The sequence below is a fragment of the Scyliorhinus canicula genome, chromosome 23 (genome assembly GCF_902713615.1).
Source record: "Scyliorhinus canicula chromosome 23, sScyCan1.1, whole genome shotgun sequence".
In the NCBI taxonomy this organism is placed as follows: Eukaryota; Metazoa; Chordata; class Chondrichthyes; order Carcharhiniformes; family Scyliorhinidae; genus Scyliorhinus; species Scyliorhinus canicula.
In genome coordinates, this window is record NC_052168.1 from 25,643,325 (window position 1) to 25,656,947 (window position 13,623).

A 13,623-nucleotide genomic window follows, 5' to 3' on the forward strand; every position below is an offset into this window, starting at 1 on the left:
AGACTTTTTGCAGGCATCTGAGCTGAATATCCCATACTTGCTTTATGTTTTATGCATTATTCATTAAACACTTTAAAGAACTGGATAACATCGAAAATTAGTTGGGGGGGGGGAATGAGTGCGAGAGTTGGGGGGCTGTGTATATTAAGGGTGACTATGGGAAATCCCCGATTCCTTTTTGGCATTTGTTCATGTGAACATGCGGGCTGATGTTTGGGGGCTGGTGGGAGGATGGGATCTTTGTTATTGTTATGGGGTTTGACATATTTATTGCTAATTATTGTTTATTGTTGGCGGGTGTAAATTCAGGAGACAATATGTGAAAAAAGGAGAAGAGAAAGATTTTTTTTCAAAAAAACGACATTCCAAAGCCCTTCAAAGTAGTGACTGTGAAACAAAATTTGACATGGAGCCGTGGGGAAAGGAAGGAGTGGAAAGGAGGTACGTTTTAAGGAGGTACGGTAGGCAAGTTCGAACACGGGCAGCAGAGTTTGGGCTGAGTTCAAGTTGACGTAGGGTGCAAGGTTGGGCAGAGAGCATTGGAGCTAATAAGGGCATGGGTGAGGTTTTCAGCAAAGACAGGGGTGGAGATCAGCAATGTTACAGAGGTGGAAGTACAGCCTTGCTGATGGAGAAGAGCCAGGTAAGAACTTGCCTCAGGGTCAAACTGAACTGTGTGCAACCAGCCCGGTCAGCTCCTGAATTATACCGTTTATTTTTAATGTGGCTCTGGTGTCAAATTTTGTTCTGTAATCCACTTATGAATCGTCTTGGAGTAATTTGCTACACCATGCTGTTAATGGAACAAAATTCTCATCTCATGAGATGAGCACACAAATTCTCCCAAGACATTGACAGCATTGTGCATGGAATAATAGCTGGCAGAAGTGCATCACACTCATCACCCCAATGATGCAAGTGTTTATGCACTGGATTCCCCACAGGTCATATTTCCATGCATCATTAGAGGAAGATAAATCACTTTGGAATAACTGTGCAACTAACTCTAGGCCTGATGTGGAGATGCCGGCGTTGGACTGGGATGGGCACAGTCAGAAGTCTGACAACACCAGGTTAAAGTCCAACAGGTTTGTTTCAAACACTAGCTTTCGGAGCACTGCTCCTTCCTGAGGATTCACCCGAGGAAGGAGCAGCGCTCCGAAAGCTAGTGTTTGAAACAAACCTGTTGGAGTTTAACCTGGTGTTGTCAGACTTCTAACTCTAGGCAGTTATGTACCAGAAGTCAAATGCCCTGGCATTTCGCATGGAGAAGGGAAATGGAGAGAAGACGTGTTCAGGTTCTCCAATGATGGTCAGTTCAAAGCATCCTCTCCTGCAGGTGTATGGGGGGGGGGGGGGGGGGGGGGGCTCTCCTGCAGGTGTATGGGGGGGGGGGGGGGAGCGCCCTCTCCTGCAGGTGTATGGGGAGGGAGGGGGGGCCCTCTCCTGCAGCTGTATGGGGGGGGAGGGGAGGGGGAGCACCCTCTCCTGCAGGTATATGGGGGGTGGGGGGGGGGGGGGAGGGAGGGGATGGAGCGCCCTCTCCTGCAGGTATATGGGGGAGGGAGGGGGGGGCACCCTTCTCCTGCGGGTGTATGGGGGGAGGGGAGGGGAGCGCCCCTCTCCTGCGGGTGTATGGGGTGGAGGGGGGTGGAGCGCCTCTCCTGCGGGTGTATGGGGGGGGGGGGGGGAGCGCCCTCTCCTGCAGGTGTATTGGGGGGGGGAGAACGCCCTCTCCTGCAGCTGTATGGGGGGGGGGGGGGGGTGGAACGAGAGCGCCCTCTCCTGCAGGTGTATGGAGGGGGGGGGGGAGCTCCTCTCCTGCAGCTGTATGGGGGGGGGGGGGGGGGGGGGGGGGAGCGCCCTCTCCTGCAGGTGTATGGGGGGGGGGGGGGGGGAAAGAGAGCGCCCTCTCCTGCAGGTGTATGGGGAGGGGGGGCAGCACCCTCTCCTGCAGGTGTATGGGGGAGCGCCCTCTCCTGCAGCTGTATGGGGGGGGGGGGGGGGGGGAGCGCCTCTCCTGCAGCTGTATGGGGGAGGGGGGGAACGCCCTCTCCTGCAGCTGTATGGGGGAGGGGGGAGCGCCCTCTCCTGCAGCTGTATGGGGGAGGGGGGGGGAGCGCCCTCTCCTGCAGCTGTATGGGGGACGCCCTCTCCTGCAGCTGTATGGGGGAGGGGGGGAGCGCCCTCTCCTGCAGCTGTATGGGGGAGCGCCCTCTCCTGCAGCTGTATGGGGGAGGGGGGGGAGCGCCCTCTCCTGCAGCTGTATGGGGGAGCGCCCTCTCCTGCAGCTGTATGGGGGGGGGGGGGGGGGAGTGCCCTCTCCTGCAGCTGTATGGGGGAGGGGGGTGCGCCCTCTCCTGCAGCTGTATGGGGGAGGGGGGGAGCGCCCTCTCCTGCAGCTGTATGGGGGATGGGGGGAGCGCCCTCTCCTGCAGCTGTATGGGGGGGCAGCATCCTCTCCTGCAGGTGTATGGGGGTGGACGCGGGGGGAGGGGTGGAGCCCCCTCTCCTGGGGGTGCCAAGTGCTCATCCAGGTACTTTTTTAAGAATGCAAAGAAACCCGCTTCTACCACCCTCCCAGGCAGTGCATTACAGACCGTCACCAGCCTCTGGGTAAAAACTTTTTTCCTCAAACAACCCCCCCCCCCCCTAAAACTCCCACCCTCACCTTTGTCCCCTCGCAACTGACCCTTGAACTAAGGGGAACTGCTGCCTATCCACCCTGCCCATGTCCCTCATAATCTTGTACACTTCGATCAGGTCACCCCTCCATCTTCTCTGCTTTAGTGAAAACAACCCAAGCCTATCCAATGTCTTTTCGCGTTCTATCCCAGGCGACATCCTGGTGAATGGCCTCTGCACCCCCTCCAGCGCAATCACACCCTTCCAATAACGTGGCGACCATGACTGCACACAGTACTCCAGCTGTGGCCTCACCAAAGTTCTACACAACTCCAACATGACCTCCCTGCTTTTGTAATCTATGCCTCGATTGATAAAGGCAAGTATATGTCTTTTCCAACCCCCGATTAACCTGTCCATCTACCTTCAGAGATCTATGGACAAACACGTCAAGGTCCCTTTGTTCCTCGGAACATTCCAGTGTCAGGCCATTCATTGAATACTTCCTTGTCACATTATTCCTTCCAAAGTGTATCACCTCACACTCTTCAGGGTTAAATTCTATCTTTTCTGCCCATTTGACCATCCTGTCGAGATCTTCCTGTGACCCAAGACACTCAACGTCACTGTTAACCACCCGGCCAATCTTTGTGTCATCCACAAACTTACTGATTCTACCCCCCCCCCCCCCCCACCCCCCCCTCTACCCCCCCCACCCCCCCCCCTCTCCCCCACCCCCTCTACCCCCCCCCCCCCCCCCCACAATGACTGGTTAACTCTATTCTTACGGTGATATCAACCTTTAATCTTCCTTCAACTCGACAAGCCAGAACACTGCACGCTTTCAATTCTGAACTCTTCGGCATCCCCCAATCGCCTTAGCTGAGCAAGTGTCAAGGGTTCAAGTCCCACTCCAGAGACCCGAGCACATAATCTCGACCGACTGGAGGGCGGCATGGTGGCACAGTGGTTAGCACTGCTGCATCAACACCAGGGACCCGGGTTCAATTGCCGGCTTGGGTGACTAGCTGTGTGCAGTTTGCACTTTCTTCCCGTGTCTGCGTGGGTTTCCTCCGGGTGCTCCGGTTTCCTCCCACAGTCCAAAGATGTGCATGGTAGGTGGATTGGCCATGACAACCCCTTAGTGTATAAAGATGTGCAGGTTAGGCTAAAGGGTTACTGGGTAACTGGGGGGGCTTTGGTAGAGAGCTCTTTCAGCAGACCTGATGGGCTGAATGGCCTCCTTCTGTACTGTAGGGATTCTAGGATTCCTTAAATTTAAAAAAAATTTAGAGTACCCAATTATTTTTTTTCCAATTAAGGGGCAACATAGTGTGGCCAATCCATCTAACCTCCACATCTTTGGGTTGTGGGGGTGAAACCCACGCATACATGGGGAGAATGTGCAAACTCCACACGGACAGTGACCCAGGGCCGGGATTCGAACCCGGGTCCTCAGCGCCGCAGTCCCACTGCTAACCACTGCGCCACACGCCACCCTGGGATTCTATGATTCTTTGACCCACCAGTACAACACTGAAGAAGTGCTGCAGCTTCAGGAGGTGCCAACTTTCAGATTAACAAAAGGCTCCATCTTCCCTCTCAGGTGGATGTAAAAATTCCCAGGTTTTACTTTGAATAGCAGGAGCGTTCTCCCACTGTACAGGCCAATATTTCTCCCTCAACTAAGCAGATTGCCGGTTGTCACATTGCTGTTAATAGAAACGGATATTCACAAACCTGATTTCCCAATCCACAATACTGCAAAAGTACACAAGGTTGTAACGGGAGCTTGCGAAAGTTGCTCGAGTTAACGCCCAGATCAGCCGTGGTTTAAATGAGTGGTGGAACAGACTCGAGGGGCAATATGGAGAGTTCTCTTTTCCCTCTTATAGGACGTTGGTAGGTCGGCTATTGAAAGCATCACATATCCAGCATGACAGTGACCATGGTGTGGTGAGCAGAGTGGAACCCTGGTCAAGTTTTCCTTCCCTAATCTGGAGTAGCCTAGAGCCCAGAATCTCCAACTAAGATTAGCTAACACAGCAAACACCCAGACATGATCCTGATGTATGCTGCTAAAACTCTCATGAATTAAAGCTGGCTGTGAATCGGCAATTTAAAATATCCTGAAGGTGCTGCAAACACCAAGCAGGAAATCCAGCAGAAATGCAACCCGTTCCTTACTCAGACATGGGGCATTTCATTGCACAATTGTAAAAAGCTGCACGGGAATGATTTTGATCAACGGTTATCAGACATCTGCACTTCCCAAAAACATTCAGAAGCAAAGACTTAATAATATTGCATTGGAAAGTCCACATTTAGGAATTGACAACCTCTAGAACATAGAACAGTACAGCACAGAACAGGCCCTTCGGCCCTCAATGTTGTGCCGAGCACAACATTGTGGTTGTATTTTGAAATAACCTTTGTTGCTATCTGACAGATGAGCGGCAAATGTATCCCAGACCTTTTGTTCACCATTTCCCTTCAATAGTACAGAGAATAGTAAGAGAAACATAGAAATAGAAGCAGGAGGAGGCCATTTGGCCCTTCGAGCCTGCTCCCCCATTCATTATGATCATGGCTGATCATCGTTCAATACCTTGATCCAACCTTCCCCCCCCCATATCCCTTTAGCCCCCAAGAGCTATATCTAATTCTTTCTTGAAATTACACAACATTTTGGCATCAATTACTTTTTGTGGTAGCAAATTCCACAGATTCTCCACTCTCTGGGTGAAGGAATGTCTCCTCACATCAGTCCTAAAAAGGTTTGCCCCTTATCCTGTATGACCCCTAGTTCTGAACTTCCCTGCCATCGGGAACCTTCTTTCTGTATCAGTTTCCTATAGGCACAAGAGTGTGAAACAATGAGTCTGACCCATCTCACCCGAGCCTCCCATTGTAGCCATTTTAAAATGCTACAAAACCCACTTTCATTCACACAGGTCACAGGAGCTATTTGGTGTGCAGGAATTGCAATAAGGGAATACTCTGGGAGAAGGAAGTTCCTTTTGAACTGTTTTTGAGGAAGAGTATATCCCACGTTGGGCCAAAGAACACATTGCTGTACGCTGAATCTTCAAATCTCACCAATACTGGGAACCAAGGCAGATTGGTCCCAAAGATAACAAGGTTGGCCAGCAGGCAAACTTCCCAACCCCATTCCTTTTCTTTTTAAATTTAGAGTACCTAATTTTCTTTTTCAAAATTAAGGGGCAATTTAGCGTGGCCAATCCACCTACCCTGCACATCTCTTTGGGTTGTGGGGGTGAGACCCACGCAGACAAGGGGAGAAGGTGCAAACTCCACACGGACAGTGACCCAGGGCCGGGAGGCAGCAGTGCTAACAAGTGCTCACCGTGCTGTTCTTCCCGACACCATTTTTACCCTTGTGGGTGGGTGTGTCCCGGGAAGGCCATCCTTGCAGGGAATCAGGTCTGTTAACAGTGGTGTTGAATTGGGCTTATGGAGGCAGACTGGGATTTTCCAGTTGACTGCCAATCTTCCAGCACAACAGGGAGCAGATTGACTGCCTGCACGTGGGCGGCACGGTAGCACAGTGGTTAGCTCTGTGATTCACAGCTCCAGGGTCCCAGGTTCGATTCCCGACTTGGGTCACTATCTGTACGGAGTCTGCGCGTTCTCCCAGTGTCTGGGTGGGTTTCCTCCGGATGCTCCGGTTTCCTCCGACAGTCCAAAATGTGCAGGTTAGGCGGATTGGCCGTGATAAATTGCCCTTAGTATCCAAAAATGGTTGGGTGGGGTTGCTGGGTTTCAGGAATGGGGTGGGGGGGTTAGAGGCTTGTAGGGTGCTCTTGCCAAGGGCCAGTGCAGACTCGATGGGCCGAATGGCCTCCTTCGGCACTGAAAATTCTGTGATATTATGAAGTGGACACTCAACAGCAGGAAATTAGGAGCAGGCCATTCAGCCCTTTGTGTTTCACCTTTCAGTATGATCAGGGCTGATCTGATTACGGTCTCAGCTCCATTTTCCTGTCTTCCTCGATAACTCTAGACTCCCTGGCCCAACAACAATCGGTCTCACTCTGCCTTTGAATAATTTCAATGAAGCAGCCTCCACGACATTCTGGGAAAGAGAATTCTCCCACCCTTTGGGAGAAAAACATTTCTCCTCATTGTCTGAAAAGGGAGACCCCTTATTTTTAAACTATGTCCCCTAGTTCCAGCTCCCCCCCCCTCCCCGGGTACCCAGCCTAGCAAGTCCCTTCAGGATCTTGTATGTTTTCAATAAGATCGCTGCTCATTCCTTACGAAAAGCTGAATTGCAAATTGAAGTCGGAAATAACCAAAAGGTCGAGTTTGCCCTAATATCGCAAAACAAATTCTCAATTTACTTCTGCTTCCCTCTCTTGTACTCACTTCAACATAGGAAAGCCCGAAAGTAAGTGAACAAAAAAAACGTTTGGTGGGCCATTTTGACGTGGATGAGGCACATTCTGACCTTAAGTCAACACGCTGATTGACAGTGAAGTGACGACTCGGTCAGAATGGAGACAAACTGGAGCAATTCTGCAGTCAGTCAATCAATCACATCTGGGACTCGCACTGCAGTGACTGGAACAGATTTTAGGGACAATCCCGGTACACAGATGGGTTCTTCCTTGGACTATACCCGATTAGTTTTTGGCAAAGGTGCAGATCCGGATCCTGAAATATTTTAAAGGTCCGTTAACGTTGCGAGAAGATAAAAGTGGGAAGAGAATCTTTTCAAATAGTCACCCAGATGACTGTCTGTGTGGAGTTTGCACGTTCTCCCAGTATCTGCGTGGGTTTCCTCCGTGTGCCCCGGTTACCTCCCACAGTCCAAAAGATCTGCAGGTTAGGTGGATTGGCTATGCCATCAATTGCCTCTAAGTATCCAAAGGTTAGGCAGGATTACGGGGCTAGGGCAAGGGTTTGGGCCTAGGTAGGGAGCTCTTTCGGAGGGTCAGTGCAGACTCAATGGGCCGAAATGCCTCCTTCTGCACCATAGGGATTCAATTCTGCGACGGTAGTGTAAATTAACTTTGTTTGCTTTACTGAACAGAAAATAACTTTGTCTGCTGTATAAAAGACTGTTAGCGGAGAACCCTGCCACAAGAGCTGATTGATTACCACAGTGGTGTCAAGAGACACTCTGCATGAAGATTGTATTTAAGAAGCAATGACGGTGTAGCTGTTTACACTGCACAAGTTTAACACTCCCAACACAGTCACAGGTAGATGCATCTCTGAAGTCACAAACTGTACATTGTGCAAACAAGTCGCAATCCCAGGATCGATCACCAGACCGTACCAAGTTAACTGATCCAAGCTTGGCTGAAGCAGCATACAGACATAGTTTCTTTGGGCTAATGATCAAAACAAACTAGCCAGATGCCAACCTTAATTTTCTGTTGGGAGTGTACACGAGCTAAGGGAGCTGGGTACCCCTGCAATGTCCTTGCCGTCAGACCCAATGACAGTCGCCTGCCGGATATAAATAGCTTCTTCACTTCAAACTGATGTCCAAGGACGCTCGAGAAATGTGCCAGGATGCGAGATAAGAATATTTATCTTTCTTACTCGTATGTGTCCTCCTGGTCCACTACAGCCTGCCCACGCAGAATCCACTTAACTTGAATAAGCTGCTCTTAAAAGAAACCCTTCAACTAGAGATAATCATGATTGCAAAGTTGGCCACCCATAACATTAACTCTGTTTTGTTGTCCACAGATGAGATCAGACCTGCCGAGTGTTTTCCAGCATTGTCTCGCTTTATTTCGCGTCTCTGGCATCCAACGGTATTTTGCTTTCATGAATATGCTGCCTGCCTTTGGAATATTTTCATTGGGAATGACCCCCACCTCCAACAAAAAGAAACAAGGCCACTTCGACCAAAAGGTCCCGTGCTCCGAAATTCTACCAAAGTTCCGATTCCTGGTCTGTGCCGAGTGAGTGATTTCAGTTGTTTGGGGGGGGGGGGGGGGGACAGAGCGAGGCTATCCGTCTCGGGAGAACCTGCCAAGCCTCCCATTCCAGATTGTGATGCAGTGATCTCAGCTGGAGGTGAACATCACCAGAAGATCCAGCCCAGCCCGTGGCCTCTCAGTTAAGACAACGCACATTCAAAAGTGCCACAAATTCCGGGAAAGCATAAATACGGAGCCAAGTTCATTTTAGCAAGAAGAAGCGTCCCTTCGGTATTTCGAGAAGAACGATGCACTGATCCGAATTCAGACAATTTGTATAGCAGATTGAATTTGGCACCTTGCCACAGAGACATCTGAAACCACAGCTAGCCTACAGCTAGTCATTCAAAAAAAAATAAAAATTGAAGCTAACCAGTGTCTTGCAGAGAATGGTGCAGTACTTCTTCAGGGATGTGAAGGGGGAAAAAATAAACCATGTATTTATAAATCATGAACTCGGTGTCCCAAAGCAATCCTCAGCCAAATATTTGGCTTTTGACATCTGCTTCCCCAACTACATGCAGATGGCACAGAGGAGAACCCGATGCAATGCCTCTGTGCACAGTACCATACAGCAAATCTACAGCACAGGAACAAGGCCATTGAGCCCAACTAGGATATGCTGTTGTTTATACTCCAGACAAGCTTCATGGGGCTGCACATTGCCTCACAGCTCCAGGGTCCCAGGTTCAATTCAAGCCTCGGATGACTGTGTGTGGAGTCAGCACTTTCTCCCCGTGTGTGCGTGGGTTTCCTCCGGGTGCTCCGGTTTCCTCCCGCAGTTCAAAGATGTGCAGGTTAGGTGAATTGGCCGTGATAAATTGCCCCTTAGTCTCCAAAAGGTTAGGTTGGGTTACTGGGACAGGGTAGAAGCCTGGTCTTAAGTAGGGTGCTCTTGCCAAGGGCCAGTGCAGACCCGATGGGTTGAATGGCCTCCTTCTGCACTGTAAATTCTATGATTCAGCCTGGCAGCATAACTTTCTATTTCTTATACAAATCCTTTCCTTCCACCATTAAAGTAAAAACAGAGAATGTGGCAAATGTTGGAAATCTGGCATAGATCAGAAATAATATTGTCACAACACTGCAATGAAGTTACTGTGAAAAGCCCCCTAGTCGCCATATTCCAGCACCTGTTCAGGTGCAGAGGGAGAATTCAGAATGTCCAAATTACCTAATAGCACGTCTTTCAGGACTTGTGAGAGGAACCCGGTGCACCCGGAGGAAACCCACGCAGACACGGGGAGAACATGCAGATCTGCACAGGCAGTGACCCAAGCCGGGAATCGAATCTTGGACTCTGGCGCTGTGTCGCCATAGTGCTAACCACTGTGCGCCTTTGCTGCCATACAGCACAGTTCCAGAGCACCTGCGAATAGGGAAGCAGGGCTAACCTTGTGTCAGAACGGGGGAACCGTTCGCAGTCTAACAGGATTTAGGTACAGCGGCAGGGACTGGAATAGCCATTGCACTGCTATTGAATTTCTCATGCCTTCCACCCTGTAACAGACCTTTCCTTGGATTCCTTCCCTCGTCCCCTGCCTCTGGACTTACTGAAAACATGTCACATCTCAAATGTTTTCCAGCAGTCAATGGTTTCTCGCTGCACGGATGCCGACGGACCCCTGGGCAATTCCAGCATTTTCTGTTTTCTCTCTCATGTATTTTTCCTCTGAAACACACCTACGCTATTCTCTTCCAAAGTATGTATTCTTTGATGGGATGTGGGCACCAGACACCAGAATTTGTTGCCCACCCTTAATTGCCCTTGAACTGATTGAAGTGGTGCTTCAGCAGGTCAACCACATTGCTGTGGGTCTGGAGTCACATGTAGGATGATAGATGTCTTTCCATGAAGGGGTATTAGACAGGTTTTTACAAGAAGCAATGATAGTTTCATGGTCATTGCAAAGATTAATCTTATCCATCGAGTCCCTGCAGTGCAGAAGAAGGGGACGCGACCCTGCAAGTCTGCACCGACCCTCTGCAAGAACATCCTACCCAGTCCCACTCCTCCACCCTCTCCATGTAACCCCACCTAACCCGCACGTCGTTGGACTGTGGGAGGAAACCGGAGCACCCGGAGGAAACCCACGCACACACGGGGAGGACGTGCAGACTCCGCACAGTCAGCCAAGCCGCAAATCGAACCCGGGTCCCTGGCGCTGTGAGGCAGCAGTGCTAACCCACCGTGCCACTCAATGCCCCCCCCCCCGCCCCGATATTGGCTGTGCAAGCGGAAAGTAGGGCATCAAACCCGCAAAGCAGAGCCCAGACCAGCCCCCATCTGCAGCTGAACCTGAGGGTGGTGGGGGGGGGGGGGGGGGGAGAAGCTGTCAATCAGCTTGGACAGGCACCGCCTTCCCCCCCGGGGACCCCCTTCCATTGGCCACCGACGCTGGACCGGCCAGGCTGACGATTGGCTGGCGCGGCCGTCAATCACCCGGGCCGGGGCACCGCCCCAAACGCTGCCTTCCCATTGGCCGCCGGGCCGGGACCCGATCGGGTGACGCAGCCGTCAGTCACCCGAGTAAGGCCCCGCCCCCCCCCCAACTGCTCCCCCATTGGCCGCCGTCCCGGAGCCGGCCGGCACCCAATTGGCCGGCGCGGCTGTCAGTCACCCCCGCCTTGGGGCTTCGTTCCGGGCGCTGGATGGAAATCCTTCGCCGAACGTTTTGTCACCGAAACCGAGGCGCCCTCGCGCCCGCAGCTTTTTGTTTTCCTGTTTAGTCGCTCGCGCGCGCGCGCGGTTTTCTTACCAAGCCGCTGGCCGACCTGCGTGCTGAAGGGGTTCCCGTAGAGAAACTCCATCTCGAGCCGAGCAGCAGCCGGAGCAGCAGCTGACCCGCGTCACGTGATGTTTACCAGCCGCCGCCAGGCAGCCTGGGTACAAACCGTCAAACCTCCCAAACCTCACCAAAAACACAAAACAGCACCGTCTGCGTGACAAACACCTCGCAGCAAATAATATACCCAAACGCGCCGCCTCCCTTATCGTCGGCTTGTATTCTAACCCCGCCCCCTTTTCTCCCGCGCATGCGCGCGCGCGCACACACACACAGCCGTCTGCGAGACGGGGACAAGAGAGGACCTCAGCTGGCCAGTGAGGGTTGAGCGCCCCCTGCTGCCTTGGCTGAGGAATCGCAGCACCACCACCACCACCCCCTCCTCCTCCAGCCACCAAACCTAAAAACAATGAAATGAAATAAAAATGGCTTATTGTCACGAGTAGGCTTCAAATGAAGTTTACTGTGAAAAGCCCCCAGTCGCCACATTCCGGCGCCTGTCCGGGGAGGCTGGTACGGGAATCGAACCGTGCTGCTGGGTCTGCATTCAAAGCCAGCGATTTAGCCCAGTGAGCTAAACCAGTCCCCGCTGGAAATCTGAAATAAAAGCAGAAAAGGGCCAGGGCGGGGTGCCCGTTGGCCAGAGAGTCGGTTGGCATTTCGCGTCCGGGATGACTCTACGATGGTGGGTCAGCACTGCTGCCCTCACGGGGCACCGAGGACCCGGGTTCGATCCCGGCCCTGGCTCACTGTCCGCGTGGAGTTTGTATATTCTCCCCGTGTCTGCGTGGGTTTCCTCCGGGTGCTCCAGTTTCCCCCCCCCCCCCACCCCCAGTCCAAAGATGTGCAGGTTACAGTGTTGCCTTTCTTTCCTCTGTCTTTTCCTGTGGCTCTGTTCCAATTATGGCAGTCAGTGAGTTTGCCCTCCTTTCTTTTGTTATCTATATTCTAATGCTCAGAGTCAGGTATCAGTGATACCACCACAAGTTTCAACCGGCTATCCATCAAAGAGCCAAACACCAGTTAGTTCAAGGTCAAGGGGACTTTATTTACACACACAATTAGTCATGCAACATAAACACTACTAGTTAACTACACCTATCGACTAAGACAACCTGTACTTAACGTCAGGCACCCGGCTTAGATCAGAGGACCAGGGGCTGCTGTCCGATTCTGGATCTATCAAGTCTGGAGAAGTAACTGCTGCTCAGCTGGGCTCATCCGTCTGGTAGCGAGCGTTGAACTTGGACTCGCTTCTGGTGTTGCTGCGATTGGAGATGGACGTTGCTGTGCGCCAGGTCCAAAAGAGGATGAACATGTGGTGGACTCCCTTCTTGCACTTGGGGGGGGTTTTCGCGCTCTTTCGGGCGGTCCTTCAGTTTGGACCCTACTAATTGGGTGATCCCTGATTACTCTGTTCGATTCCTAACCAATAAGTGGGCGGGGATCTGGATGGCTGGGCGTGTCCCAAAAGGTCACTGACCCCCGTTGTTTACGCTTTCCCTGAACAGGGAGTGGCGCCGAAATGTCTGGGACTGTCCCGTTGCTCGAGTACTAGCCCTTTGTTTTGGTGCAGATGGGCCATCAAATGCTAATTGGTCGGAGTTTCGATACCGCCTGGACTTCTTGCTTGCAAATATACATTTCAGGCTCTGAGCCTGCCTGAGTCTTGCCCTGTCCATTTTACCCACTAGGCTTTGCGAGTTTCTCTGTTGTAAGTGGCCATCCCAGATGGATACAACAGGTGGCCTGAGATGGGACGCTCTTTCAGAGGATCAGTGCACACTCGAGTGGCCAATTGGCCTCCTTCTGCACTGTACGGATTCTATGGAGATTCCTGGAAACACAGATCCCATGGCCATTCCAAAGACTATTGTTGGGCGCAAAACGTTAACTCTCCACAGATGCTGCCAGTTTGTCTTTCGCTTTCTTCTTTTTTAATCCAAAATGAAGGTTCTGCTCATGAGTTTCATCATACATGATGGGCAGCACGGTATCACAGTGGTTAGCACTGTTCCTTCACAGCTCCAGGGTCCCAGGTTCGATTCCCGGGTCTCACGGTCTCCCCGTGTGTGCGTGGGTTTCCTCCGGGTGCTCCGGTTTCCTCCCACAGTCCAAAGATGTGCAGGTTAGGTGGATTGGCCATGATCAATTGCCCATAGTGTCCAAAAGAGGTTAGGTGGGGTTACGGGGATAGGATGTTCTTTCCAAGACCGGTGCAGTCACGATGAGCTGAATGGCCTCCTACTGCA

At 51.8% G+C, this 13,623-nt stretch overlaps 1 protein-coding gene across 4 annotated transcripts in view; it reads right to left on the minus strand.

Moving 5' to 3' along the window:
* The window catches only part of tom1 (target of myb1 membrane trafficking protein), a 115,098-nt gene extending 103,532 nt beyond the window's left edge, over positions 1-11,566 (minus strand). For 3 of the 4 annotated variants that reach the window (XM_038783386.1, XM_038783385.1, XM_038783384.1), the window contains exon 1: positions 11,345-11,566. In XM_038783386.1, coding sequence (XP_038639314.1) covers positions 11,345-11,396 — 52 coding nt within the window. In that variant the 5' untranslated portion in view covers positions 11,397-11,566. The remainder of the gene's footprint in view (positions 1-11,344) is intronic. The other variant, XM_038783387.1, reaches the window with a different exon arrangement.
* Positions 11,567-13,623: the final 2,057 nt, after the last annotated feature.